Source organism: Pelodiscus sinensis, chromosome 19, assembly GCF_052426305.1.
Source record: "Pelodiscus sinensis isolate ZL-2025 chromosome 19, ASM5242630v1, whole genome shotgun sequence".
Classification (NCBI taxonomy): Eukaryota; Metazoa; Chordata; order Testudines; family Trionychidae; genus Pelodiscus; species Pelodiscus sinensis.
The window spans coordinates 2,046,959-2,070,506 of record NC_143070.1 but is presented as its reverse complement, the minus strand read 5'-3'; the positions used below and the strand labels follow the sequence as shown (position 1 = coordinate 2,070,506).

The following is a 23,548-nucleotide window of genomic DNA, read 5'->3' as shown; positions in this document are numbered from 1 at the left end:
CCCCCAGGCACTGGCCAAGCCTCTCTCTCCAGGGGCGGAAGAGCTGCAAGCAAGGCACCAATTTCTGGTCCTGACCCCCTCACACCTGCAGACAGCGCTGGGGGTGGGGGTGTGTCAGCTCCGCAGCTCTCGCTCTGAGCCCCCCGACCTCACCCCCACCCACTCGCCTAGGTGAGGGGGACGGGCCTGTAGTATTGGGGTCCTCCACACCAGGGCTCTCCAACAGGGACAGGGTGACGGCTGGAACCGGCGGCTTCTAGACTCCCCGACAGGTCACCCCAAGAGCGAGCGCCACCCGCCATGGCCCCCAGCGGAGAAAAGCAGAGAGACGGCAGGGCCGGGAAACGGTGCGCAGGATGGAGGTCGAGTCTTGAGGGCAGATCCCAACAGCGCCTCCGGAGGCCTGGCTCCCACAGCAGGGCCCCCCCCACTCTAACCACTAGTCCCCACTACCAGAGCCAAGCCCTCAATCTTCCTCCTCACTTTATTTTGGAAGGAGACACTTTCTGAGTTGTGTGGATATTTTCCCCCCCTCGAGAATGGGTAATTAATTTAAACAACGCATCCGAAGGAATGAAAATCAGACACGAGGGGGGAAAGCTTGGGAGGGGAGGGGAAAGGAATTCAGACCAGTCCAAGGGGACCTCTCCCCCAAAAAATCAAAGTGGCCCTGTCCAAGGTGGAAACGGTGGAGGAAAAGGAGCTGGCTGAGGAGATGGGCAAAGGATCAGCGGATGGTCTTGACAGGGCTCTTGAAGTTGCTGGCGGCCTGCAGTTGCAGCTGATAAGCCATGGGGTGGATCTTAAAGCCGTAGAGCCTACCAAAAGGAGAGGAAGGGGTTAATATTTGGGAGCAAGCCCCAGCCACGCCTACAAGTCCCCCCCAGCAGGCCCCACTGACACCAGGGATTTCTGCAGAGATGACGCTGGGGTGACATCAGTAGGGTCCAGAGTGAACACTCATATGTGGGAGAAAGAAAAACAGAACTGGAATTGTTGCGCCTACCAGTATGGACTCTGGCTGAAGTCTGCGTGCAGGAAAGGGAAAATATGGAACTGGATCACCATATGCCCCTGGAATGAAACCCAGCTGCCAGAGGAAGTTCCAGAGGTGGATCCCCCTGGAACGGAGTCTGGCGGCAGCGTCAATGGAGGAGGGATGAGAAAACCTGGAGCCAGATCCATGGGCCCAGCTGGAATGAACTCTGGGAACTCCCCATGGGGGGCAGTAGGAGCCAGGTCCCCAAAGGGATGGAGGGAAAACCTGGAGGTCCACCGGAACAGGCCTTCTAGGGGAGACGGAAGAGCTGGAAGTGGATCCCAAGTCCACTGGAACGTACTCGGGCTGCAGCTTGCTGGTGGAGGGAAAAACTGGAGCCAGCCCCCCGGAACGGAGTTGGGCTTCAGCCCATCAGGAAAGGGGGAAAACCCGGAGCTGGATTCTCTGACCCGCCGGGATTGGACTCTGCCCTTCTGCAGTGGGAGGCAGCTCACCTGGGGACGAACTGATTGGCTGGCCGCTTGGGCCTGTACTCGGGGTGCACCATGAAGAGCATGTGGGGGAAGCCGGTCCCGAAGTAGGCGCCGTCCGTGTGGTGGTGGCGGGAAGACTTGGGGGTGTAGACGTCCATGCACTTGGGGCAGTAGAGCTTCACCATGGCCTCGCCGGGGATGTCGGACAGGCCTGGCGGGAGGAAGGGGAGTCAGAGAGAGCCCAGGCATTCTGGCACCCAGCCCCCTCGGCTTTAACCACTAGGCTCCACTGCCCTTCCCAGAGTTGGAAAGAGAACCCAGGAATCCTGGAACACACACGCATGCACACACCCCCGCCCCCCTCCGCTATAACCACTAGGCTCCACTGCCTTTCCCAGAGCTGAGAAGGGAACTCCGGAATCCCGGCTCCCCATCTCCCACTCTAACCACTAGACCTCACTCCGCTCCTCCACTTACCAATGGGCAACATGGGCTGGTTTTCACAATAGACCCGAGGGCAGTAGCCAAAATCCCCCTGCTGGTATTTCTCAAGCTGGGAAGGAGAGAGAGAGAAAGGATAAGCCCGGGCCTGGGAACAGGACCTTCCGGACCGCACCCAGCGCCAGGGCAGGGCCTGGCTGGCCCGGCGGGGCTGGCGCTCACCATCTGGGCGATGCCACGGTTGGTGAGGATGTACCGGGCGTGGATCAGCCCGTACAACATCTCGGCCGCCTGCTCGATCAGGTCGCTCTGGTTGGGGTTATCTTCCAGCTCCTCATCTGCAAGGAAAGGGGCGGCGTGAGAGACAGGTCGGGGAGACCCCGCAGAGCCGGAGGCAGGAACGCCGGGAGTTCCAGAGTCACTCCCAACCCGCGGGATCGGTCTGAGCCCCTACCACCGGCCAACCGGCTACCTGGAATTCATTCCTACACGCTTAGATCCACCCGACCCATCGCAAGTCACTCTGCTTCGCCTTCCCTCTGATCGGAGCCAGGATCCCCGCAGTGACAGCAGCAGGGCAAATAAACTTTGTTGCGGGGCAAGATCAGGTGGACAAAAATTCCAGGCTGCGGGAATTTGCAGGCAAACAAAGCGCACACTTCGCAAGACCCCCTGCTTAAGTTTTGTTATTACCGATCGCTTCAGTAGCGTTAAAACCTTTCTTTAAAAAAAGCCTCGTTTTACATTGCGGAAATTCGATTTCTGACCAGCGGCTGGTCGCTTTTTCTTGTTCCTTTCTATCAAAAAACCTCCTTCAGAGAGCAGCTTTTCCGTTACATATTTTGCAAAAAGCCCGACACAGAAATAACTTAAACGGTACATTTCAGTGGGTCTAAAAATAATGCCACAAGCAGTTTACAAAAATTCCAGCAAACATGTCATGTAGTAGAGCTTTTTAAATCTACATTTTTAAGGCAAAAGTGCAGCCCACTTTGGCATGATGTGCCAACCACACACGGCTGCGGTGGGTCACAAACCAAACGTCCGCAACGTAAAACGAGGCTTTTTTCAAATAAAAGTTTTAAGGCTTCGACTGAAGTGCAGGATTGAAAGACGAGAGGCCTGTACCAACCGGAGCGAACGTACTTTTTGCACATGGAACATGCAAGATGTGTTTGATTCTTTTCAAAGTCAAAACCGTGTCTAAATTCTCCAGGGGGAAGGGAGAGGAACCAACGCGGGAGTAGGAAGAAGTGGGAAATACTCCTGCTTATTCCTGGCACAGATCGACATCAGGGAACGTAATGAACCGCTGGCCCACGTTTTGGGGGATTCTCCGTCGCCAGCAATTTTTCAATCCAGATGGGATGCTATTAACTAACTCATCCGTGCTCCAGCCGGCGTGTTCCCGGGAGCCAATTCCCGTGGGCCCTGTGAACCGTGAAATTGCTGAACTCACGACTCTCCTGGCCTTGGGATCTCTATCTCCATCCACAGAACCAACAAATTGCCTTCCCAGCTGCGCACTGACCCATGTTACGTCGGGAGCTCCCATTCAGCGATTCTCCCCCAGGGCCCATATGTCAAAGGACGGGTCCCCGTGGCTATTCCTGGTGGTCCGGTCTTCTATTTGGCCATGTCAAATTAGAAGGAAGAGATGGGAGAGGAGGACCCCGGGTCTCAATGATTCAGGCAAAGAGACACCACCAAGGCCAGTCCATTGTACGGCTGACACACCCACGCTGCTTTCGCATGTCTAGATGGGTACGAGTGCAGATGCTGCCCGGAAAGGGGATCATAATGAGCCCTCCTCAATTGTGACGTGCTTGTGCAAAAAACAGCTACGTGCAAATCAAGACCTCACTATATTGTAAAAGACATGCAGCCTCGTGCAAAGGCACAAACATCCCAGGACCTCGCAGTTGTGCACAAGAGAGGACAAGGAGCTCAGAGCCAGGTTGTGTGCCACGTGCATGTTTCATCCACACACAACCCTCCTCCACGTGTGTGCAAGAGGCACACATCCCATCCTTCATGCCTGTGCACCACACAAACACCCTGCGACAGACAACTTTGAAATGGACACGCACACCTGTCCCCCACGCTTGGGCAAGACACACCCTGCTGCTCACACAACTGTGCTGCACGCATCCCGGGCCGGCAGTCGTGCGAAGGGGCAGCTGTCTGGCTCCGACATGCCGGCCCATTCAGAGGGGCGGGGAGCGGCAGCAGGGTGGAAGGAGACGAGGACTCACACAAAGCTGGCAGGGGGCTGGTGACGGGTCAGGGGCTCGGACCGAGACCCCTCCTCAGCCCTGGGACCCCCACCTAGTACCTGGCTCCAAGTCGAGGATCATGTCGAGCGCCTGGCGGTAATGGGGGACTTGCTCATTCAGCCCCGTCAGGTTAAACTTGTCCTGGATATAGTCCTCGTCCACCTGCGGGGGAGGGAGACGGGCTGAGAACCCAGGCGTCCGGACTCCCAGGCCCTCCTCCCCCCATGCTCCAACCACTAGACCCCACTCTCCTCCCATGGTCAGGACAAGTCCTGGCTCCCAGTTGCTTCCTCTCCCAGAGCCAGGCAGAGAACCCAGGCGCTCTGGCTCCAACCACTAGGCACCACTCACCTCACAGAAGAACTCATTTCCACGCAGACCACAGAACCAGGAAATCCAGGAGACCTCTTCGGAGCTGCTCATCTTCCCGTCCTCTGCAGAGAGGGGGAGGGCGTCAGGCTACCCGTGTGTGCGGTGAACGTGGCTCAGGCTTGGCTGGCAGCCCCACACGCCGCTCCCACTACAGACCGTGCAGCCAGTGCTGTGACGTGTCCCCTCACGTGTCCCCTCAGGAGCAGCCCCCTCAGGAGCAGCCCCCTCAGACAGCGTTCAGATGCGCCCCCTCTGGGGTGGGACACGGGGAGGGAGAGGGGCAGTTCTACAGGGACCCCTCTCTCGGCACTGAGATGCAGCTGGCTCTGGGGTGGGGCATGAGGGGTGAATGGCCCTTCCCCCGTTGTATTTTTAACTCGTCCTCCCATGGCACAGGCAGAGATGAGGGGTAAATACTCCCCCTTTGCACTGGGGCACAAATGCCCCCACCCTCCTCCCCTCTTTGCACAAGGGCAGACCGCTCATCACTGTGTGGGTCTGGGCCCCCTCGCCCTCCCGCTGCACAGCTCCCTCCTCCCCAGCTTGATACTAAGAAGGCAGATGACCCTGCCACATGCCCCCTTCGCTCTAGTGAGCACATGCCCCCCCCCTTTGTGCTAGGGACAGACCCCCCCCACACACACACCCTTTGCACTGGGGACAGAACACACACTCTTACACCCGTTGGATTAGGCCCCCTCCCCTCTTTCCACTAGGATGCAAATCACCTCCGGCCTCTAAGGGCAGGCTCCCCCCCCTTTGCATTAGGGTGAAAATTCCCCCTCTTTGCACTAGGGTGCAAATCCCCCCGCCATGCCTTCCAGTAGGGGCAGCCCCCCCCCCCCCACCTTTGCACTAGGAGAAGGCCCTCTTCCCTCTTTACACGAGGAGCAAATCCCCCCGCCCCCCATTGCACTAGGGCAGACCCCCCCCTTGCACTAGGGCAGACACCCCGGCCTCCCTTGTGCTACAGCACACCCCCACCCCCGCTTTGCACTACGGCAGACTCCCCGCCCCCCCTTTGCACTAGGGTAGAAGCCCCCCCTTGCACTACGGCGCGGCCGGCCCTTTGCACAAGGGCAGTCCACCCCCCGCCCCTCTTTGCACCAGGGCGCAGCACACTCACCCCCGCGCGCTCAGCCCCGCTCGGCAGCAGGCGGTGCCCGGCAGCGAGTGCAAACAAGCGCTGCCAGACGTGCACAGGCCTCGCTTCCGGCCCCCTCCCAGCGCGCGGGGCATGACGGGAGATGGAGTTCGCAGCCACCGCCGCCTCCATAGGAGTCCAGGGACGCGGGGCCAGCGCGGAACTACCGCTCCCACCATGCAAAGCGGGGGCAGCGGGCGCGGGGGGTGATGGGAGGCCGCGATGCACGACGGGAGTTGCAGTTCTCCAGCCGCCCGAACCGCATTGGGACGCATGGGCAGCGGGACCCGACGGTACTACGGGCGTACGGCAGGAGGGGACCCCGCGGAGCCGCAAAGCAGCATGGGAATCGTAGTCCTGGATTTCCCCGAGGGCCATTAGAACGAACGGGCGGCAGGATGCTCACAGACTACACCCGCCATGACAGACAGAGAAGCGGCTGCGTGCGCAGCCGGGCGCCGCAAGGCATCCTGGGAGTCGTAGTCCCGCAGCTCCCCGCGCGAACTACAGCCGCCATGTTTGAACGCGATAGGCGGGACGGGAGGAATCCGGGGGAGGCGCCTCAAGGCCGCTTGGGAGTTGTAGTTCTGTCGCCGCCCGAGCCTCATTGCCGGGATTGGAGGGCGGGGGAGCGGGAAACTACGAAGCCCAGAGGAGGGGCGAGAGGAGGGGCCGCAGAGCATCATGGGAGGAGCGGTCTCTGCCCCCCCCCCTTAGGAGCAGACCGGAGCCAGACACATGGGGGAGGGGCCCGGACACCTGAAAGCCATCAGACATGGGCGTGGCCTGACCCGAAGGGGAGGGGCTTATCCAAAAAGGGGTGTGTCCGCACGCAAATGGGCGTGGCCTGGCCCGATGGGGTGAGACTTCACCCAGAGGGGAGTAACTGCCATATTAAAGGGCGGGGCCAACACAAAGAGGGCGTGGCTTCCCCTAAACGGGCGTGTCCCTGAAAATGGGCGTGGTCTAACCCTCGTGAGGGCGTGCCCCTTACTGGGACAGGCAGGATTTCCCGCAGGGGGCGTGGCCTCATCTCCGGGAGTGTCCGGCCCCCACGAAAGGGCGTGGCCTCCCCGCCGGGGGCGTGGCTTCCTTTACCCTCCTTGATGCTGGTGCTGCTCCGCCGGGTGCTGGCTCTGCTGTACTCCATGGCGCCCCGCGTGCTCATCTGCCCCGGCACGTTAATTGGTACCGGCCATGAAGGGTTAATTACGCTGACCTACAGGTTAATTACAAATATGTTAATTAGCCTGTCGCGGGTAGGGCTTCTTCTGACGCATTTCCGGTTAGGGTGAGGTAAATTAGAAGGTGTGTTAATGAACCGACGTCGGGATGACGTCACGCGCCTGCGAGCCGATCCTACTGTCGTTAATTCCTTCCCAAATTAAATCTAATTCTATTGAAATGGGAACAAATCGACGCTAATTGGCTGGGTTCGAGGCAGAAAGGCATGCTGGGTAATATGCAAATGAGATTACCGCGCACCTCACGCTAGAAGCAGGGAAGCGCGCGGGGCAGTGGCCGTTACTAGGCCAGCGAGAGCGCGAGGGCCCTTGCGCATGCGCTGTGCTGGCCTCTAGGTTCGAAGCACGGGGCTGCGCATGCGCCTGTTTTCGGTTTCGCACGCGCGCCCCCTGGCTCGGTTTCACTGGGCTCCCGTGGGCAGGAGCCTGGCTCCTCCCTTCACCGCCTGACGCGTTACGTGACGTCACTCACGCGCCCCGCCTGCTTTTCCCGCGTCTGGAACACGGTGCGCACGCACCTCGGGGGGGGGGGGGATGTACTGCGCATGCGCGTCGCGGGTCACTCGTCGCGGCCTAGAGTAACCGGCCGGCGGGAGGCTGCGTTCGAGCCGCTCCCCTCATGCGCGTGCCTAGAACCAGGAAACCCCCTGCCCCCCCCACCGGCGGCCTCGCGCGCATGCGCCTTCCCTTGGCCCCCGGGGGCGGCGCGCGGCTGCTGCGGCCTCCGGCGTCTCTATGGTGAGTGGGGCCGCGACGGCGTCTGGGGGGAGGGGCGGGAGTGTGGCTGGCCCCGCCCACAGGGCCTAGCCCCGCCCACAGCTCCCCGAGGCGCTCGCCCCGCCCCCTGGCCCTTAGCCCCGCCCCTGGGGCGCTAGCCCCGCCCACAGCGCCCCCAGGGGGCTCGTTCCGGATTCTGGCCCCGCCCCCAGCCCCGGGCTCCGCCCTCAAGGAGCTGGCCCCGCCCCCTCCCAGCCCCCACTCCCCTCCCGGGCTCTTGGTCTCACTCCCCACCCCCGCCCGTCTCGGGACCCGGCTCCACTCCTCAACCCCCCCCCCGGCTTGTGGCCCCGCCCCCATTTCGCTAGGGCCCCCGCCCGACCCCCCCCCCGGCACCCCACCCCCACGGCCCTGTCTGCGGGTCCCCCAAGGACACTGGTGCCCCCCCACCCCCGGGGAAATCACCGCTCTGCCTCCTACCTTTGCCGGCCTTGTTCCCCTCCCCGCTAGGAAACAGGCTGATCCCGCCCTGTGCACCGGGGCCGCCCAGTGACCCACCTCCATCCCCCGTCTCCACCATGAACCCCGGCCCCCAGCTCATCTCCTTCACCCGGGCCCGGGAAGAGTCAGACCTCTGGAAGGATGGGCAGCTCCAGATACGGGCCGGGTGCCCTGTCCGACGCCGGGAAGGGGATGCGGATATGGAAGGCGAGGAAGCCCGGAGCTTCTATGAGAGCGTCCTGGCCTCCGGTGACCGCTCGAGTCCCCTACGAAAACGCAAGGCCCCACCGAGACGCCCGAGGGTGCCTGAGACACCCACCACCCAGACAGGGCAGACTGACTCTCGCCGTGGGAACCTGCTGCTGAGATCGGCCCAGGAGGGTGACACAAGGACCCTGCGGCGGCTGCTGGAAAAGGAGGGGTGCGATGTGAACTACAGGGACGGTTATTACTGGACGGCGGTCATGTGTGCCGCTTATGCAGGCCGGGGGGAGGCCGTGAGATACCTGCTGACCCGGGGAGCCGCATGGGTGGGCGTGTGCGAGTCGCAGGGCCGGGATGCGGTGGACCTAGCCGAGGAAGCCGGGCACCAGGATGTAGTGAGGATCCTCCAGGAGCGTGAAACGGCTCAGCCAGAGGGCAGGATGGCCAGGTGAGTCTTCGGTTCTGCTCCCCTGACCCAACCCCAATCAGAGCTAGAGCTCTCTAGAGAAGAAAGGTCCCGTCTCCCCTTCCCCATCTGCCTCAACTAGCTAGTTTCCCCAAGTTGGGACCAGATGGGACCAAAAGGGGAAAGGCCCTATGTCCCGTTCCTCATCTCCCTGAGCCAACCAAGTAGTCCCTGACCCTGTTGTCTCCCTAGCAGGAGGACTCCAGCAGAGAGGAAATACTGTGCCGTGTGCAAGATGCATTATAGCGAGGACAGCGTAGAGCTCCACAAACGCTCCACGGCCCACCTCTTCAATCGGCGCGACCCACTGCCTCCCACCCGCTACCACATCCCCGAGAACAACGTCGGCTTCCAGCTCATGGTCAAGGGGGGCTGGGACGCTGAGGCTGGGCTGGGGCCTGAGGGCACTGGTCGTAAATTCCCTGTCCAGACTGTCCTCAAGAGGGACCAGAAGGGCCTGGGCTTCCGTAGCGACCTCCGGCCCAAGGTCACCCATTTCAACGCTAATGACCCCAGCGCTGTGGCTCAGCCCAGGGAGCAGCAGCCTAGGACACAACGGGCAGCTACAGTGGGGAAGAAAGAGGCCCGTCGCAGAGAGGCCAAAGCACAGGCCTGGGAGCGTAATCTGCGCACCTACATGAACCTTGACCTTTGAACTCTGGATTAAGAGCCTCGATGGTTATTCAGCTACTGGGATTGCTTGGATGGTGCATCTACATTCACTTTGACCTTTAACCTTTCACACTCACTGATTCCTATCAATGTTCAGCTGTTTGGATTGCCAGGATGGAATGTCTACATGAACTCTGACCTTTAACCCCCCGAGACAATTAACAACCCTAAAATCATGCAGCCAGTTGGATTATCCAGGTGAGGTGCTTTTTGAGAAATTCAACCTCTGGTATTTCTGATACCTGCGCTGTTAGCCAACAAACCTACAGCCCAGGAAAACTTTTTAGCCAATCAGATCCCTCATGTCTACATGAGTATTGACCCTTAACCTATGATGTCATCTTTGTGGAGTACCATTAACTAATAACGCACAGTCCTTGAAAGTATCCAGACAGTTGATTTCCTTGACATGTTGGATGCAAACCCTTGACAAAACATTGACTATGAACCAGAAGCATCTCAATGGGATCTCTGTGCCGCACCATTAACCACTCAGCCTACAGTTCTTCAAACCATTCGGCCTATTGGAATTCTGGATTGGCTGGTTGATATGACATCATTTTTCTTAAAGGGCCAGTAGCTATCAGGGAAGAGACACATCTCTGCAATCCTCACGGTCTTAGAGTGCCAGATCTGCTGACTAGGCCAACATGCACAAGATCTTGTTCCTATAATTTAATGGGACGATTCAGGGATGGGAACGTGGCCTGGTTGCTGTTCTCTCTTCTGCTCAGAAAGCAGTGAGATGTGTGAGCAGGAAAAGATGCTGGCCGGGTTTTTTGGTGTCTGGGGATTTTGACTGATTTGGAGGGGAAACAAATCTCAGTTTTTGTTTGGATTCTATTTGATTTGGAATCTTTAAGTGAGAATAAATAGTGGTCCCTCCCTGGTTGTTTTGTGGCTCTAGTGATTATTCTGTCCTAAGAGATCTGGATTTCCTAATTGACCGTGTAAACATAGCTAAGATCAGACTCTAGCCCTGACTCCAAATTTACCCCATAGGAAGTGAGATCAGAACGTGTCCATTGACAACAGTGGTGTCACTCTGAATTCAGTGAATACGGAACCTAGCCCGGGATTGACAACAGTGTGGTGGCTCTGGATTTAGCTCTGAGTCCCTGAGATCAGCTTACAGCTCCATTTTGCAAAGTCAACAAAACAGGCCTTTTATTTGACATCATAGTGTAGCTAATGGAGTTTCATGAGGGATTTCTCCAGGTGAAGGAGAAGCAATTATGGGACCCTTGGGGTAAGTGGCTGGCTGTAGTGTGTGTGTTTGTGTTTGTGGGATACTTCCTGGTTGCCCGAAAGATACTCTGTGCTGAACGTGTGCTTTTCTGTCTCTTTGGATGTCTGTGAGCTGTTTATTTGAAGGACCATGTGCTGAGGCCTGCAGTTGGAAGCTGTATGCTTGTTAAGAAGGCTTTGAAACCTAACCCTTTGTCCATTCATCAGGCCTTTACTAGGGGGCAGGGCTATCAGGAAGGCCAGAGCTAGTAAGTGATGAGGGAGCTTAGCTAATGGGAGCAGCTATCAGGGAGTTTTGTGAGGGCGTTTAGAGGGAGAGTTTGAAGGGGGCTAGCTACACTTGGCATTCTTTAACACTTCTTTCAAACTAAAACCAAAACTACCCGATTGTAATAAAAAAACCTATCAAGAATCTAATTACCTACAGGAGAGGTCATAGGTACAAGCCCAGCAGCAAAGTGGGAGCCATCCTGTTCATTGTACCCAATGTAGGATGTATGATTACCTGCCCTATGGGCGGGTGGCATCTATGTGCATTCGGTTCAAGGAGCTCCTGGCCCTCAGAGAGTACGTACAGTCTTTGGAGGGCAGGATGGCTGAACTAGAGGAACTAAGAGAGGCAGAGAGGTACATAGATGAGATTTTCCGGGACACCGTAGAATGGTCCCACCTCCGGTCAGACAACCCCTGTGCTGTAGAGGAGGGTGAAAGGCTCAAGGAAGGAGAACATTCAGCTGGAACAGAGGGAAATGATCCCATATTTGGATCCCTCTTCCAGAGGATGTTATGGTATCTTTTCATAATGACGATGAAAAAGACGTGTTAGTAATACGAGATTCAATCATTAGAAACAGCTGGGTTTGTGATGACTGGGAGAACCATATGGTGACTTGCCTGCCTGGTGCAAAGGTTGCAGCTCTCTCGAGACATCTAGACAGACTTATATGTAGTGTGGGAGAGGAGCCAGTGGCCATGTTACATGTAGGTACCAGTGAAGGTAGGAGAGAGGTCCTGGAGGCCAAATTTAGGCTGCTAGAAAGAGATTGAAATCCAGGACCTCTATGGTAGCGTTCTCTGAAACACTTCTAGTTCCACGTGTAGGGCCAGGTAGGCAGGCAGAGTTTCCGTCTCAATACATGGATGAGATGATGGTGTAGGGAGGAAAGGTTTACATTTATTAGGAACTGGGGAAACTTTAGGGAAAGGAGGAAGCTTATACAGGAAAGATGGGCTTCCTTTAAATCAAAATGGAACCAGACTGCTTGCACTTAACATTAAAAAGGTTGTAGAGCAGTTTTTAAACTAAGGGCTGGGAGAAAGCCGACAGATGCACATCTCTAAGGGGAGGGTCTATTAATAGAGATTCGTTATGTTCTAGTAAAAAGGAGAGGATGGAAGATGATAAAATATGGTTTGCATCAGATGAGAAACAATCAAATGAAAAGAGTCTAAACACATTAAGAAACGTCAGATAAATAGAGACAAAATTTTAAAGTGCTTATGCACAAACGCTAGAAGTCTAAATAATAAGATGGGTGAACTAGAGCAGTGTTTCTCCACCAGTGGTACGAGAACCCTTGGGGCTATGTGAGAGAAGTCTGGGAGGTATGTTAACACAACTGACATTTGAAGAAAACTGAATTTTTGTTTTAAATTTTACAGCGCTTGATAATTTTTGTACTTTTTACACCCAAATACTTCATCGCCCACCAAGGTATGATTAAATTGTTTAAACAAATGTGTTGCAATAGAAGGAAAAAAAATTGTGTGTCTGAAAACTGTAGGTACTGAGGGTACTTATATATTTTAAAAAGGATGTAATTATAACTTTTTTTTAAAGCAGTACTTTATATAAAAAAAAGTTGAAAAACACTGAACTAGAATTCCTCAGATTAAAAAAGGGTATTGATATAATAGACATCATGGAAACTTGGTGGATTAAGGACAATAAATGAGAGACAGTCATACCAGGGTATAACATATATCGGATGGACAGAACGGGTCGTGGGGGGGGGGAGGAGGGAGTGACACTATACATGAAAGAAAATGTAGAATCAAATGAAATAAAAACCTTAAATGAACCAAAATAGTCCATAGAATCTCCAATAAGGGATTCCATGTTTCAATAAGAATATAGCAGTAGGGATATATTACTGATCAGGACGGTGATAATGACTGTGAAATGCTAAGGGAGATTAGAGAGGCTATAAAAATTAAATACTCAGTAATAGAGGGGGATTTCAACTATCCCCATATTGATTGGGTACACATCACTTCAGGACAGGATGCAGGGATGAAGTTTCTTGATACCTTAAATGACTGTTTCTTGGAGCAGCTGATTCTGGAACCCACAAGGGGAGAGGCAATTTTTTATTTATTCCTAAGCGGAGCGCAGGATCTGGTCCAAGAGGTAAATATAACTGGACCGCTTGGAAATAGTGACCAAAAGGAAATAACATTTAACAGCCCAGCACTGTGGCACTGAATTTCAGAAAAGGGAACTACACAAAAATGAGGAGGTTAGTTGAACAGAAATTAAAAGATGCAGTGCCCAAAGTAAAATCCCTGCAAGCTACATGGACACTTTTCAAAGACACCATAATAGAGGCCCAATTTAAATTTATACCTCCACAGCAAAAAACACAGTAAGAGAACCAAAAAAACCCCACCACTGTGCCCTAACAACCAAGTAAAAGAAACATTGAGAGATAAAAAGGCATCCTTTAAAAAGTGGAAGTTAAATCCTAGAAAATAGAATCTAATCCTAGAAAATAGAAAGGAGCATAAACTTTGTCAAATTAAGTGTAAAATTGCAATAAGAAAAGCCAAAAAGGAGTTTGAAGAACAGCTAGCCGAATCTAAAAAAGTAATAGCAAAATGTTTTTCAAGTTCATTAGAAGCAGGAAGCTGGCTAAACAACCTATGGGGCCCTTGGACGATTGAGATGCTGAAGGAGCACTCAAAGATGATAAAGTCATTGCAGAGGAGCTAAATGAATTCTTTGCTTCGGTCTTCACGGCGGAGGATGTTAGGGAGAGTCCCAAACCTGAGCCATTCTTTTTGGGCAACAGGTCTGAGGAATTGTCCCAGTCTGAGGTGTCATTAGAGGAGGTTTTGGAACAAATTGATAAACTAAACAGTAACAAGTCACCGGGACCAGATGACATTCACCCAAGAGTTCTGAAAGAACTCAAATGTGAAACTACAGAACTACTAACTGTGGTTTGTAACCTATCCTTTCAGTCAGCTTCTGTACCTAATGACTGGCAGATAGCTAACGTGACGCCAATTTTTAAAAAGGGCTCTATAGGTGATCCTGGCAATTACAGACCGTTAAGTCTAACGTCAGTACCAGTCAAATTAGCTGAAGCTATAGTAAAGAATAAAATTGTCAGGCACATAGATGAACATAATTTGTTGGGGGAAAGTCAACATGGTTTCTGTAAAGGGGATTCATGCCTTATTAATCTACTAAAGTCTTTGCGTGGGTCAACAAATGTGGACAAGGGGGATCCAGTGGATGTAGTGTACTTAGATTTACAGAAAGCCTTTGACAAGGTCCCCCACCAAAGTCTCTCAAGTAAAGTAAATTGTCATGAGATAAGAGAAAAGGTCCTTTCATGGATTGATACCCTTTGTTTCTGTCTTTTTTAACTGGTTAAGAATAAACTGTCAGTTCTCAGAATGGAGAAAGGTAAGTAGTGGTGTCCCACAGGAGTCCATACTGGGACTAATCCTGGTCAACAAATTTGTAAGTGATCTGGAGAAAGAGGTAAACAGAGGTGGCAAAATTTGCAGAGGATACTAAACTACTCAAGATGGTTAAGAACAAAGCAGACCGTGAAGAGCTTCAAAAGGACCTCACGAAACTACGTGATTGGGCAACAAAACGGCAAATGAATTTTAATGTTGATAAATGCAAAGTAATGCACATGGCGGGGAGACATATTTCCTTACACGCAGATGCTTTTTCATGCTGCTGCTCCGCTCTCTGTTTCAATTACAAACCCTCCCCACACACTCTCAGGCAGTTTGATTTTGAGTTTGATAACAACACAGAACCTCATTTGCTCACAGCCTGGCACACGGCTATAAAGAACACTTAGCGGGTGCCAGCAAGTTGGTGGTGACCTAGAAACACCTTTCCAGTGCTCATTTTTTTTTCATTCAAGAAAGAGGCAGCAGGAAAAAAAAATGAATCTCTGATTTAGAGCTGGCTGGAAAAAAGGACACCTCCTTTCCCCCAAAAAATTTCAGCACACATCTTTTTTCTTCTGTGGAGAATGTTTGGGTGTAACCTCAAAAACCGAACGGTTTGGATTCAACACGGTGCCTGTGGGAGTTGTCACGCCAGGGCCACACGACATCTCCCACGAGACATCACTGCCAGAGACTCCTATGACATTGTGGGAGGTGTGGACCAGCCAAGACACATGCTCCCATCCAGAATGAGGGAACTTCAACTCCCATTAGGCACTGCTTTGGAATTTGGAGACCTCATTTTGTGCAGGCCAGACTCCTGGGCTGCACTGTACCATGTCTCTGGGTGAGAGGAGTGACACAGTGCAGATCAGTCGGGGACCAACACCCATGGAGCAGCAGCTGATTGGCACCAGCTGGAGGCCTGGCCCAGCCTCCCACACCTATCCCTGTCCAGAAGCAAAAGTCTCAGCATTTTGACTAAGCCAGCACTGACCCTGGGAGATGCCTCCAAGGTTGCATGAAGCCTGTTTCCATCCTGTTCCCTGCATTTCCCTTTCCTTCACGGCCAGGTCTGGCTCTTCAGAGCTGCCGGATCCGGATGGAGGCGTATTCTGTGTGAGCTGGAGCCTGGAATGCGATCTCGCTATAATGCAGCCCCTCGCTCGTGTCCTCGCCACATCTGCTTTCCCTCTGTTGGAGACACAAACAAATTCACCCGGGCTCCACCCCCCGCCGCCGACTTTCCTGCCCCTTCCGTGCATTTAAGTAGGAAGGGATGAAACGGACACACACCCCAGCGGCATGGTGGGAGCCCTGTGTGCCGTTGCTCCATGATGGACGGCCCCAGGTGGCTACAGGGTGGGATAGTGAGGCACCATCCAGGCTGTGTGTGGAGAAAGGAGCCCAGGGCTAGAATAACAGAGGGGCTGGGAGTTGAGATTCTTTCAGCACACTCATCTCTGCATACAGATGTGTCTGACTAGCCCCACATCTGTCTACATCAGTGGTTCTCAATCTTCCCAGACTACTCCTTCCCTCCAGGAGTCAGATATGGCTTGTGTACTCTCCGTTTCACCTCACTGAAAAATTCCTGGCTTCCAAAATCAGACTGCAATGTACAAAGGTGTCACAGCCACATCCTTGCTGTGATCTTTTTACCATATGGTTATGAACTAAAACTAAATATTGTCCTTACATTTCAGTGTCTAGTGTGTACAGAGCAGTAGAAGCAAGCCACCGTTTGCATATAATTTTAGCTTGTGCTATTTTTAATGTTGCTTTTTATGTGGCCTGCTGTAAAACTAGGCAAATAATTAGACAAGTAGATGTATCTCCCGAAGTCCTCAGGTTTTGAAAACCTCTGGTTTTAGATGACAGATAATCTCCTATTCTTTTGCAGTTCCATGACTGTGATATCTAAGTGCTAATGCCCACGTTCTACAGGTCAGGTTTCTACCAGAGACACAAGACTACACATCAGCACTGGCTGGACACGGACAACACCACCCAGTTAAATTCAGGCTCTGATATTAATGGTCTCACCTTGACCGCCGGCTGCTGCTGGGTCTCTGGGACAGCTGCTGGGGAGGAAAGGAGGAAGCGAGGGTTACTGGCGGAGAGATGAACGGAAGTGTACGGACTGAACAGAGGATGGGGACTGTACATCGGAAGCTACCAGCCCACTTGCACCAGCAGGACGGAGGAGACATCGATGTCAAAGGAGGCGGGCCCAGGGAGATGGAGGGAGCACGGCAGGAAGAGTAAATACCTGTGCATCTGCGCAGCAGGAGGGCAATAACTAGGATGACGATGCTGACACCTGCAAGAGCAACCACAGCTCTGTAGACGGTGAGTTCAGTGCCGGCATCTGGAGTCTCTTCCTTTCTGTCTTCTAAAGAAAAGGAAGGGTGTTAACATTGGCAAGAATCTGCTGGGAAGGGCCTTAGGAAGCTGTTTCTAGCGTACTATTTTGTCACATTAGATTCTGGTCTTGCTGAACCCAGTGTGAATCCGGAGTGACTCCCAGGACATCAGCAGAATCAGGGCTGAAGTCTGATCTCCAAGAACTTGATCTAAATCTGGACTGATACTCCCGGAGGCTCAGGCAATCGTGGCCTTGTCTCAGTGATTGTGGTGTGAATCCAGAGTCAGCCCGCTGACTGCAAAGGAGTTAATCTGGATTCTGATCTCAGCGAATCTGGAGCAACCCCAGGGATGTCTGTGGAGTTGGTCCCAAATTGAGGAGGCACAGGAGAGGCCGGTTGGGATGTTGAGGCGTGTGACGTAGCCAGATGCCCTTCTGTGCTAGTGGTCATCACCTTCCATTCCCACCTGGGGCCCGCGCGAGAGAATCTCAAGAGAGGGGCGCAGCAGAATGCAGGCTGGTGCCGTGTGGGTCCTAGGGTGATTCTGCTCTCTCTCTGGATGTGTGCCTGCCTTGCTATGGGTCTCTTGTTAATTCCTGTATCTGTGTGGGCCTCTCTGTGTCTCTGCTTCAGGGACTGTGTGCACCTCTCACATGCCCCTGCACAAAGTGACCAATTTCCTCTTCAGCAAACGCGGCGAGAGAACTTCCCCTATCTCCACATCTTGCGAAGCCCTTCACAGCTGCCCACGAATCTGGTCACCCTGCAGTGAGTCAGTGGGGCCTGAATTATAGCCTCATCTTCTGCAGACTAGAAAGCCAATAGCGAGGAAAGTAGGAGAGTGACACATCTCCCATCTGTGAGTGTCCAGTGCCTCTCGGGAGAACTGTGGGGCTGGGTTTCCAGCCACTCCCTCCTCCTTTCCCCCTCCCTCCCTCCAGATCCCGGCAAGACATGAGCCAGACCAGAGCTGCTGCCCGCGAGAATTTGGCACAAAAACTACCTCTCATCAGCTGAGGAGATTGTTTAATTTAAACCTGACAACCCGCCTCCGTACAAGCATCACACAGGAATTTGTCATCTCCAGTCGAAATAGGAGCCAGCCCCATGTCCCATTTTCCACCCCCCGAGTCAGCCAGTTCCCCACAGTGGGGCCGGATCAGAGCCAGCAGCCTCTCAGGGGGTATATGCCCCGTCCCGCATCCCGCCTCTCACCAGTCACACTTTGGTTTCTCCGCATCACTGTTAGCTCGGTGCCTCCTCCTGTCTTTGCTCTGTCATTGATTTTGATGCAGCAGTAATAGAAGCCGGAGTCCCGCCGCTCCAGCTTAAACAGGGTCAGGGTTGCCGTCCCATTCCTGTTTTCTACCCGACTGGACACGTTGAGCCGGCCGTGGTAGCAGGAATGATTACGAACCAGCCACAGGTCTTCTCCAGTTCCACCAAGCCAAAGCACATTCACTGTGTCGTTCTTTCTGATCTGAAAGGTGCAATTCAGGGTCATGTGGTCCCCAACTGTCAAGTTGAGGGACCTGGGTTCCTGGGAGACGTTCAGATTATCTGGGGACGAGAGAGAACCCGCATCACACACTGGCCCACCCGTGCGATGGGATAGACCCGCCCTGGGCTCAGGAGAGAGAATAAGTCACTGTGTTCCTGAGTGCAGAAGTCCACTCCCCCCTCCCTAATTTGTTAGCAGCATCTGTCTCTCTGCTTCTCATCCATCCATATTTTAACCCTACATCCACCCATCCAGTGATCACAGACCCTTCCATCCATTGGTCAATCCATTCCATCCAGCCTTTCCTTCCTGGACCCCTGTTGGTCAATTCATTCTTCTGTCCTCCATGTTAGTCCCACACTCCCTAACGCCACATGGATCTGTCCCCAGGGAAGATCTGTAATCCCAGATGCTCGATAAATCCTGCTATTTTGGTCACTTGATCAAAAGCCATATCCCCAAACTCCACAGCAAGCTCACCTGGACTCTGGGCAGACCCACTGATGTTTTGGATCGGTCTCTTGCAGCCGGCGAGAATTTCTGTGCCATCTGCGTTTGAATGGGAAAAAACAAGAGCGGGTGGTGAGGTTGTGGGGCCTGCGATGTGCAGGGGTTGGACGAGGGAGTTGTAATTGTCCCTTCTGCCCTTCAAGTCAGGGGGAAGACTTCAGTGCATTTCCGGGGCCACCGTCCTGGCCAGCAGCCTGCAGAGTAGACCGGGCACTTCCAAAGCGAAAAGCCCCAGTTGTTGCAGCCTGAGGTAGAAGCACGGAGCGGCTCCCTGAACATGCACTTGCCAAGGAGTTCCACGTTCACTGAGGAAGTGATGTCTGCACAGCTGCCCCCGTCAGCTAATCCGATGTGAAACCCAGTCTAGTTTACACTGGCGCCACATGCTGCCTTTATATCAAGCTAAAGGTCTCTGTGGGGTTCAAGAGCAGGGGAGGATAGATAGATACTGTAAGGAGAAGGATAATGGGAGAGATAGTGTCGAGAGAATGGTGGAAGGAGAGGCAGCAGGAGCAGGGATGGACTCGGAGCAGAGGATGGGGTGGAGGGATTAGTTTAGAGAGGTGGGTATGTAAACGGGATGGCTAGTTATGGTTGTAGGAATGGGGACAGACTGGCCCTCGGGCTATCTAGGCGGGGTTTGCCGACATACCTGCTGCCCAGATGGGGAAGAGGAGGAGGATGCAGAGGACGGGGCTCAGGGCTGGCAGCTGCTCCATGGTCCCTGTTCTCTGGGCGGCTCTGCAGGGCCAACTCAGCTCAGCTCAGCCACCTCCAGCAGCATCAGGCTCCAAGGGCAGATGGAAGCGTTTGTGGTCAGCACCTCTGAGATGGGCCAGATAAGGGGAGGAGGAGGAGCTGGTGTCTGTCTGTTCTGCTAGATGTGGCAGACGGCTGAGTGCATGTTTGGGACCACGTGCGCCCCCCCCCCACCCCCCCGGTGGCATGGATCATTCTCCTCATCCATGGGTCCAGGGCCCCATCCCGTCCACAGTTTTGGGGGATTCCCCTCTATTCAGAGCTGCGGAAGCCTGTGAATTGAGGGAAGGAGGAACAGGGTCCCCATCTCCCCGTAGCTCCCCATCAGCACTCAGTTGTCGCACTGGGACAGCTGGTCTGTATGCTTGTAAGAAACACACAGGATGTTTTTTGGGGGAAGAGGCAACATGCCACATGGATTGCAAATACAGCAGGGAAATCAGCATCTGCCTCCATTTCTGCACACATGCACCTCCCGCCGCTGGTGCTTCATCTGATCGGTGCATGTGCCGGCTTGGTGGCCAGTTACTCGGAGCATGAGGAAGGGTCGCGAGCGGATGCCCTGAAATCATCTTCACAGGACTCAGTCCACGTTTCAGGGCAAAATCCCCCCCCCCCCCCCCCCCCACACACACACACTTTCATAGGGAGGAGTCCCGACTTTATGGGTTTTGCAGCATCATGCAGGAGTCGTCTACTTGCTGATTGGCGTTTTCTTTGAGGGTGGTTCCATTCCCCATGCTCCATCGATGCATCTCTGTGGAGTCGCTGCAGCTGGTTTCTCTTGTTCACAAGAATTTGCCTTTGCTTCTCCCCCCCTTTGGCCAACTGGTATACGACCCCCCGCTTGAGTTCACGCCTTTTTGTTAACCATTCTGACCATCAGGGGTGGGAGGAGATCGGCATCTTATGTCTCTTGACACATTCGTGCATTTCTTACTTGCATAAAGGGAAGTTAATTTCAGAGAGAGCCATTTCTCTTGCAAAGGAACCTACCAAGTTAAATGACTATACTTCTAAGATGCAAAAACTTAAAAAACAACAAATAGTCCTGCAGCACCTTAGAGTCTAACAAAACCTGTCGATGGGATCATGAGCTTTCGTGGGCAGAACCCACTTCTTCAGATGAAAGGAGTTCCAGGGTCCAGTTTACAAATAAAGAACAGAGAAAGAAGGGGGAGGGAGAAAGAGAAAAAAGGGGAAAAAATTATCAGAATGTCCATGCTAAAAGAAGCTGACAGAGTGGATACTAAATGCTTTTAAGTACCCCATGCTTGGTGTTTTATGTCATTAGGGTTAAGTTTACACTGCATGCTTATTTTGAAATAAGCTGTTCCAGAAGAAATACTTATTAAAGAACCTTATTTCAAAAGGTTCAGAAAAGGGTAACTAAAATGATGAGGGGTTTGGAACGGGTCCCATAGGAAGATGGATTAAAAAGACTGGGACTTTTCAGCTTCGAAAAGAGGAGACTAAGGGAGGATAGGATAGAGGTCTATAAAATCATGACTGGTATGGAAAGAGTGAATAAGGAAAAGTTATCTACTTATTCCCACAATATAAGAACTAGGGGTCACCAAATGAAGTTAATAAGCATCAGGTTTAAAACAAACCAAGTTTTTCTTCACTCAGCACATAGTCAACCTGTGGAATTCCTTTCCAGAGGATGTGGTGAAGGCTAGAACTTTAACAGGGTTCAAAAAAGAGCTAGATAGATTCATGGAGGTTAGGTCTATCAATGGCTATTAGCAGGGCTCAACAAATCCGTTTATCTGCTCGCCCATGGCGAGTAGATTTCAGCCGGTCTCCCTGTTCACCGGTGCTGAGTGCATGTGCAATGCGGGTCTGGTGCATGCACAGTGAGGGGCTGGCGAGTGGATTTCGCTATGGTTTGTCGAGCCCTGGCTCTTAGCTAGGATGGGTGGGAATGGTGTCCCTAGCCTCTCTTTCTCTGGAAGTGGGTGACGGGGAGGGACCACGTAAGGATTACCTGTTGTGTTCCTTCCCTCTGGGGCGTCTGGTATTTGTCACTGTTTGCAGGATACTGGGCTGGATGGATTGTTGGTCTCACCCAGTAGTGCTGTTTTATGTTCTTATTTCGAAATAGCACGTTTGCACTGCAGGAAAACCTCAAAATGAGTCCCTAATGTAGATGGGTGGTCTCGATTTAGAGCTCCAGAAGGCTCTGGGGAGGAATAACTCAGAATAGTCCTGGGGAAAGGCTATTTCAAAATAGCAGCAATGGAACATCTACACATGCCGTATTTCGAATTAGCTATTTCGGAAGAGACATTACTCCTCATAGAATGAGGTTTACAGATATCGGAATTAGCCGTCCATGATTTCGAAATTATTTCGAAATCACGGAGTGGCTGTGTCGACGCTCACGCGGCTGTTCGAAATAACGCTACTTCGCTCGAAATAACGGTGCCGTGTAGATGTACCCGAGAATGTGGACTGTTTTTTCTGTTACAGACGAACACAGCTACCCCTCTGAATCTTCTGTTACGTAATATAGTGTGTACGTCAGGGCCTAGCCGCGTCTATAAAACAAAGCTTATGTAACAAAATCTCTGAAACGACGTAAAACACAGCTAAGTTTATGTAGCTATGCACTTAAATTTATGTAACCACTGTTATGTGTGAGGCCTAACCGGCCAGCCTGCACCATTTGTGGTTAGGCCCTGTTTCCATCTACCCATCAGGCTGTAACACTCTTTCTGTCTGTCTACAGCTGCGTGTGTCTCTCCCTCCCCCCCCCCCCATTATGCTCTTTTTTTCCATCCTGCGCATCCCATTTTCCCTTTGCACCTCCGTCACCTCCAGCTCCACCCCAGCACCCGGTCTCCACCCCTCCAGGGGCCCTCAGCTCCCAGCAGCCCCTGCAAAAGCTGATCTCCTCGGCTTTCCCCGGACCCAGCAGCCCCTCTGGGATTATCTCGGGGCAGGCAGCCGGGAGAGGTCAGGACGCCATGGCCGGGGGGCGGCCCAGCAGCTGCGTGAGAGAGGCGCAGAGCCCCGGGGAGGCAGAACCGAGCCCGCCCTGCTGCTGAGAGCAAGGCCCCCGGTCAGTTTCACTTTCACACCCCCCTGCCCACAGCCCCAGTGACCTGGCGCCTCCCCCTCGCCAGCCACAAGAGTTTCCATTGAGCGCCCGGGCTGCTCACGCCAGGGCGGCCATTTCTGGCTGTTGCCACATCCCGGCTGCTCGACCCTCCCGGTCTGTGATACCTGTAGCAGTTCCCAGCCTGGGGGGGAAACATGGAGCGGTTACTGGCCTGGAGCATCGTCTGCTTCGTCATCTTCCTCAGCCCCACAACAGTGGCTGGTAAGATGAGCTCGGATTTATGGGGAGGAGGGAGGAAGGATAGAGGTAGAACCCAGGCATCCTGGCTCCCAGCTCCCTTGCTCTAACCACTAGCCCCCACTGCCCTGCTAGAGCCAGGCTAGAACCCAGCCCCCCCCCCAAACCACTAGCTTCCGCTCCCCTCAAAGCCGGGGAGAGAACCCAGGAGTCCTGGCTCTGAGCCCCCTGCGTTCTAACCACTAGCTCCCACTCCCCTTCCAGAGCTGGTAATAGTGGAGTTAGACGTGAGCACAGACGGATGGAGTGAGATACGGGTGTGTAGCGGGAGAGGTGCTCACAGGATCCAGGGAGAGCAGAGGACGGCTGGATAGACACAGCGGGGGTAGCATGGGGATGAAGGGGGAGAACCGGAGGAGAAGGGGGGGAGGTTCATGGATGGATCCGTGGGGGGATAGGAGGATGGGTGGGTTATTGGACCGTCAAGTCTGCCATCGTGAAGGGTTAGAGCAACTTCCTCCTCACAGCTCCACTCTCCCGAGCGCTCTAGGAGCCGCACAGTTGCTGTGGTCGGTCAGGACAGCGATACCGTACATTCAGGATGCGCCGTTGTGGTGCCCTAACGGGTCACCTCCAGCAGGGATGCTC

General features: G+C 53.6%; 4 protein-coding genes across 9 annotated transcripts in view; 2 read left to right on the top strand and 2 right to left on the bottom strand.

Moving 5' to 3' along the window:
- Nucleotides 1–466: 466 nt before the first annotated feature.
- CSNK2B (casein kinase 2 beta) lies at nucleotides 467–6,925 on the bottom strand. Of its 2 annotated transcripts, none has more exons than XM_014568661.4 (7): nucleotides 6,805–6,925; nucleotides 4,542–4,624; nucleotides 4,250–4,352; nucleotides 2,137–2,252; nucleotides 1,951–2,026; nucleotides 1,495–1,684; nucleotides 467–818 (listed from the first exon to the last, which is right to left on the bottom strand). In XM_014568661.4, the coding sequence occupies exons 1-7, from the start codon at nucleotides 6,872–6,874 to the stop codon at nucleotides 728–730; spliced, it is 729 nt and encodes a 242-aa protein (XP_014424147.3). In that variant the 5' UTR covers nucleotides 6,875–6,925; the 3' UTR covers nucleotides 467–727. The 2 variants fall into 2 exon arrangements, with proteins under 2 accessions (XP_014424147.3, XP_075774388.1); XM_075918273.2 differs by lacking the exon at nucleotides 6,805–6,925 and adding an exon at nucleotides 5,689–5,829.
- A 518-nt stretch (nucleotides 6,926–7,443) lies between these two features.
- Nucleotides 7,444–10,399, top strand: GPANK1 (G-patch domain and ankyrin repeats 1). Of its 2 annotated transcripts, none has more exons than XM_075918270.2 (3): nucleotides 7,444–7,688; nucleotides 8,178–8,820; nucleotides 9,031–10,399. In XM_075918270.2, exons 1-3 carry the CDS (start codon nucleotides 7,496–7,498, stop codon nucleotides 9,491–9,493), a joined length of 1,299 nt encoding a protein of 432 aa, XP_075774385.2. In that variant the 5' UTR covers nucleotides 7,444–7,495; the 3' UTR covers nucleotides 9,494–10,399. The 2 variants fall into 2 exon arrangements, with proteins under 2 accessions (XP_075774385.2, XP_075774386.2); XM_075918271.2 differs by having other exon boundaries at nucleotides 7,446–7,688; nucleotides 9,034–10,399.
- Nucleotides 10,400–13,238: 2,839 nt separating this feature from the next.
- LOC142825972 (uncharacterized) lies at nucleotides 13,239–18,864 on the bottom strand. Of its 3 annotated transcripts, none has more exons than XM_089771698.1 (4): nucleotides 18,042–18,864; nucleotides 16,730–16,852; nucleotides 16,504–16,541; nucleotides 15,394–15,651 (listed from the first exon to the last, which is right to left on the bottom strand). In XM_089771698.1, exons 1-4 carry the CDS (start codon nucleotides 18,328–18,330, stop codon nucleotides 15,541–15,543), a joined length of 561 nt encoding a protein of 186 aa, XP_089627824.1. In that variant the 5' UTR covers nucleotides 18,331–18,864; the 3' UTR covers nucleotides 15,394–15,540. The 3 variants fall into 3 exon arrangements, with proteins under 3 accessions (XP_089627823.1, XP_089627824.1, XP_089627825.1); XM_089771699.1 differs by having other exon boundaries at nucleotides 16,504–16,538; XM_089771697.1 differs by having other exon boundaries at nucleotides 13,239–15,651; nucleotides 16,504–16,852.
- A 1,606-nt stretch (nucleotides 18,865–20,470) lies between these two features.
- The window catches only part of LOC106731324 (uncharacterized), a 35,240-nt gene continuing 32,162 nt past the window's right edge, over nucleotides 20,471–23,548 (top strand). For both annotated transcript variants that reach the window (XM_089771696.1, XM_075918323.2), the window contains exon 1: nucleotides 20,471–22,924. In XM_089771696.1, coding sequence (XP_089627822.1) covers nucleotides 22,858–22,924 — 67 coding nt within the window. In that variant the 5' untranslated portion in view covers nucleotides 20,471–22,857. The remainder of the gene's footprint in view (nucleotides 22,925–23,548) is intronic.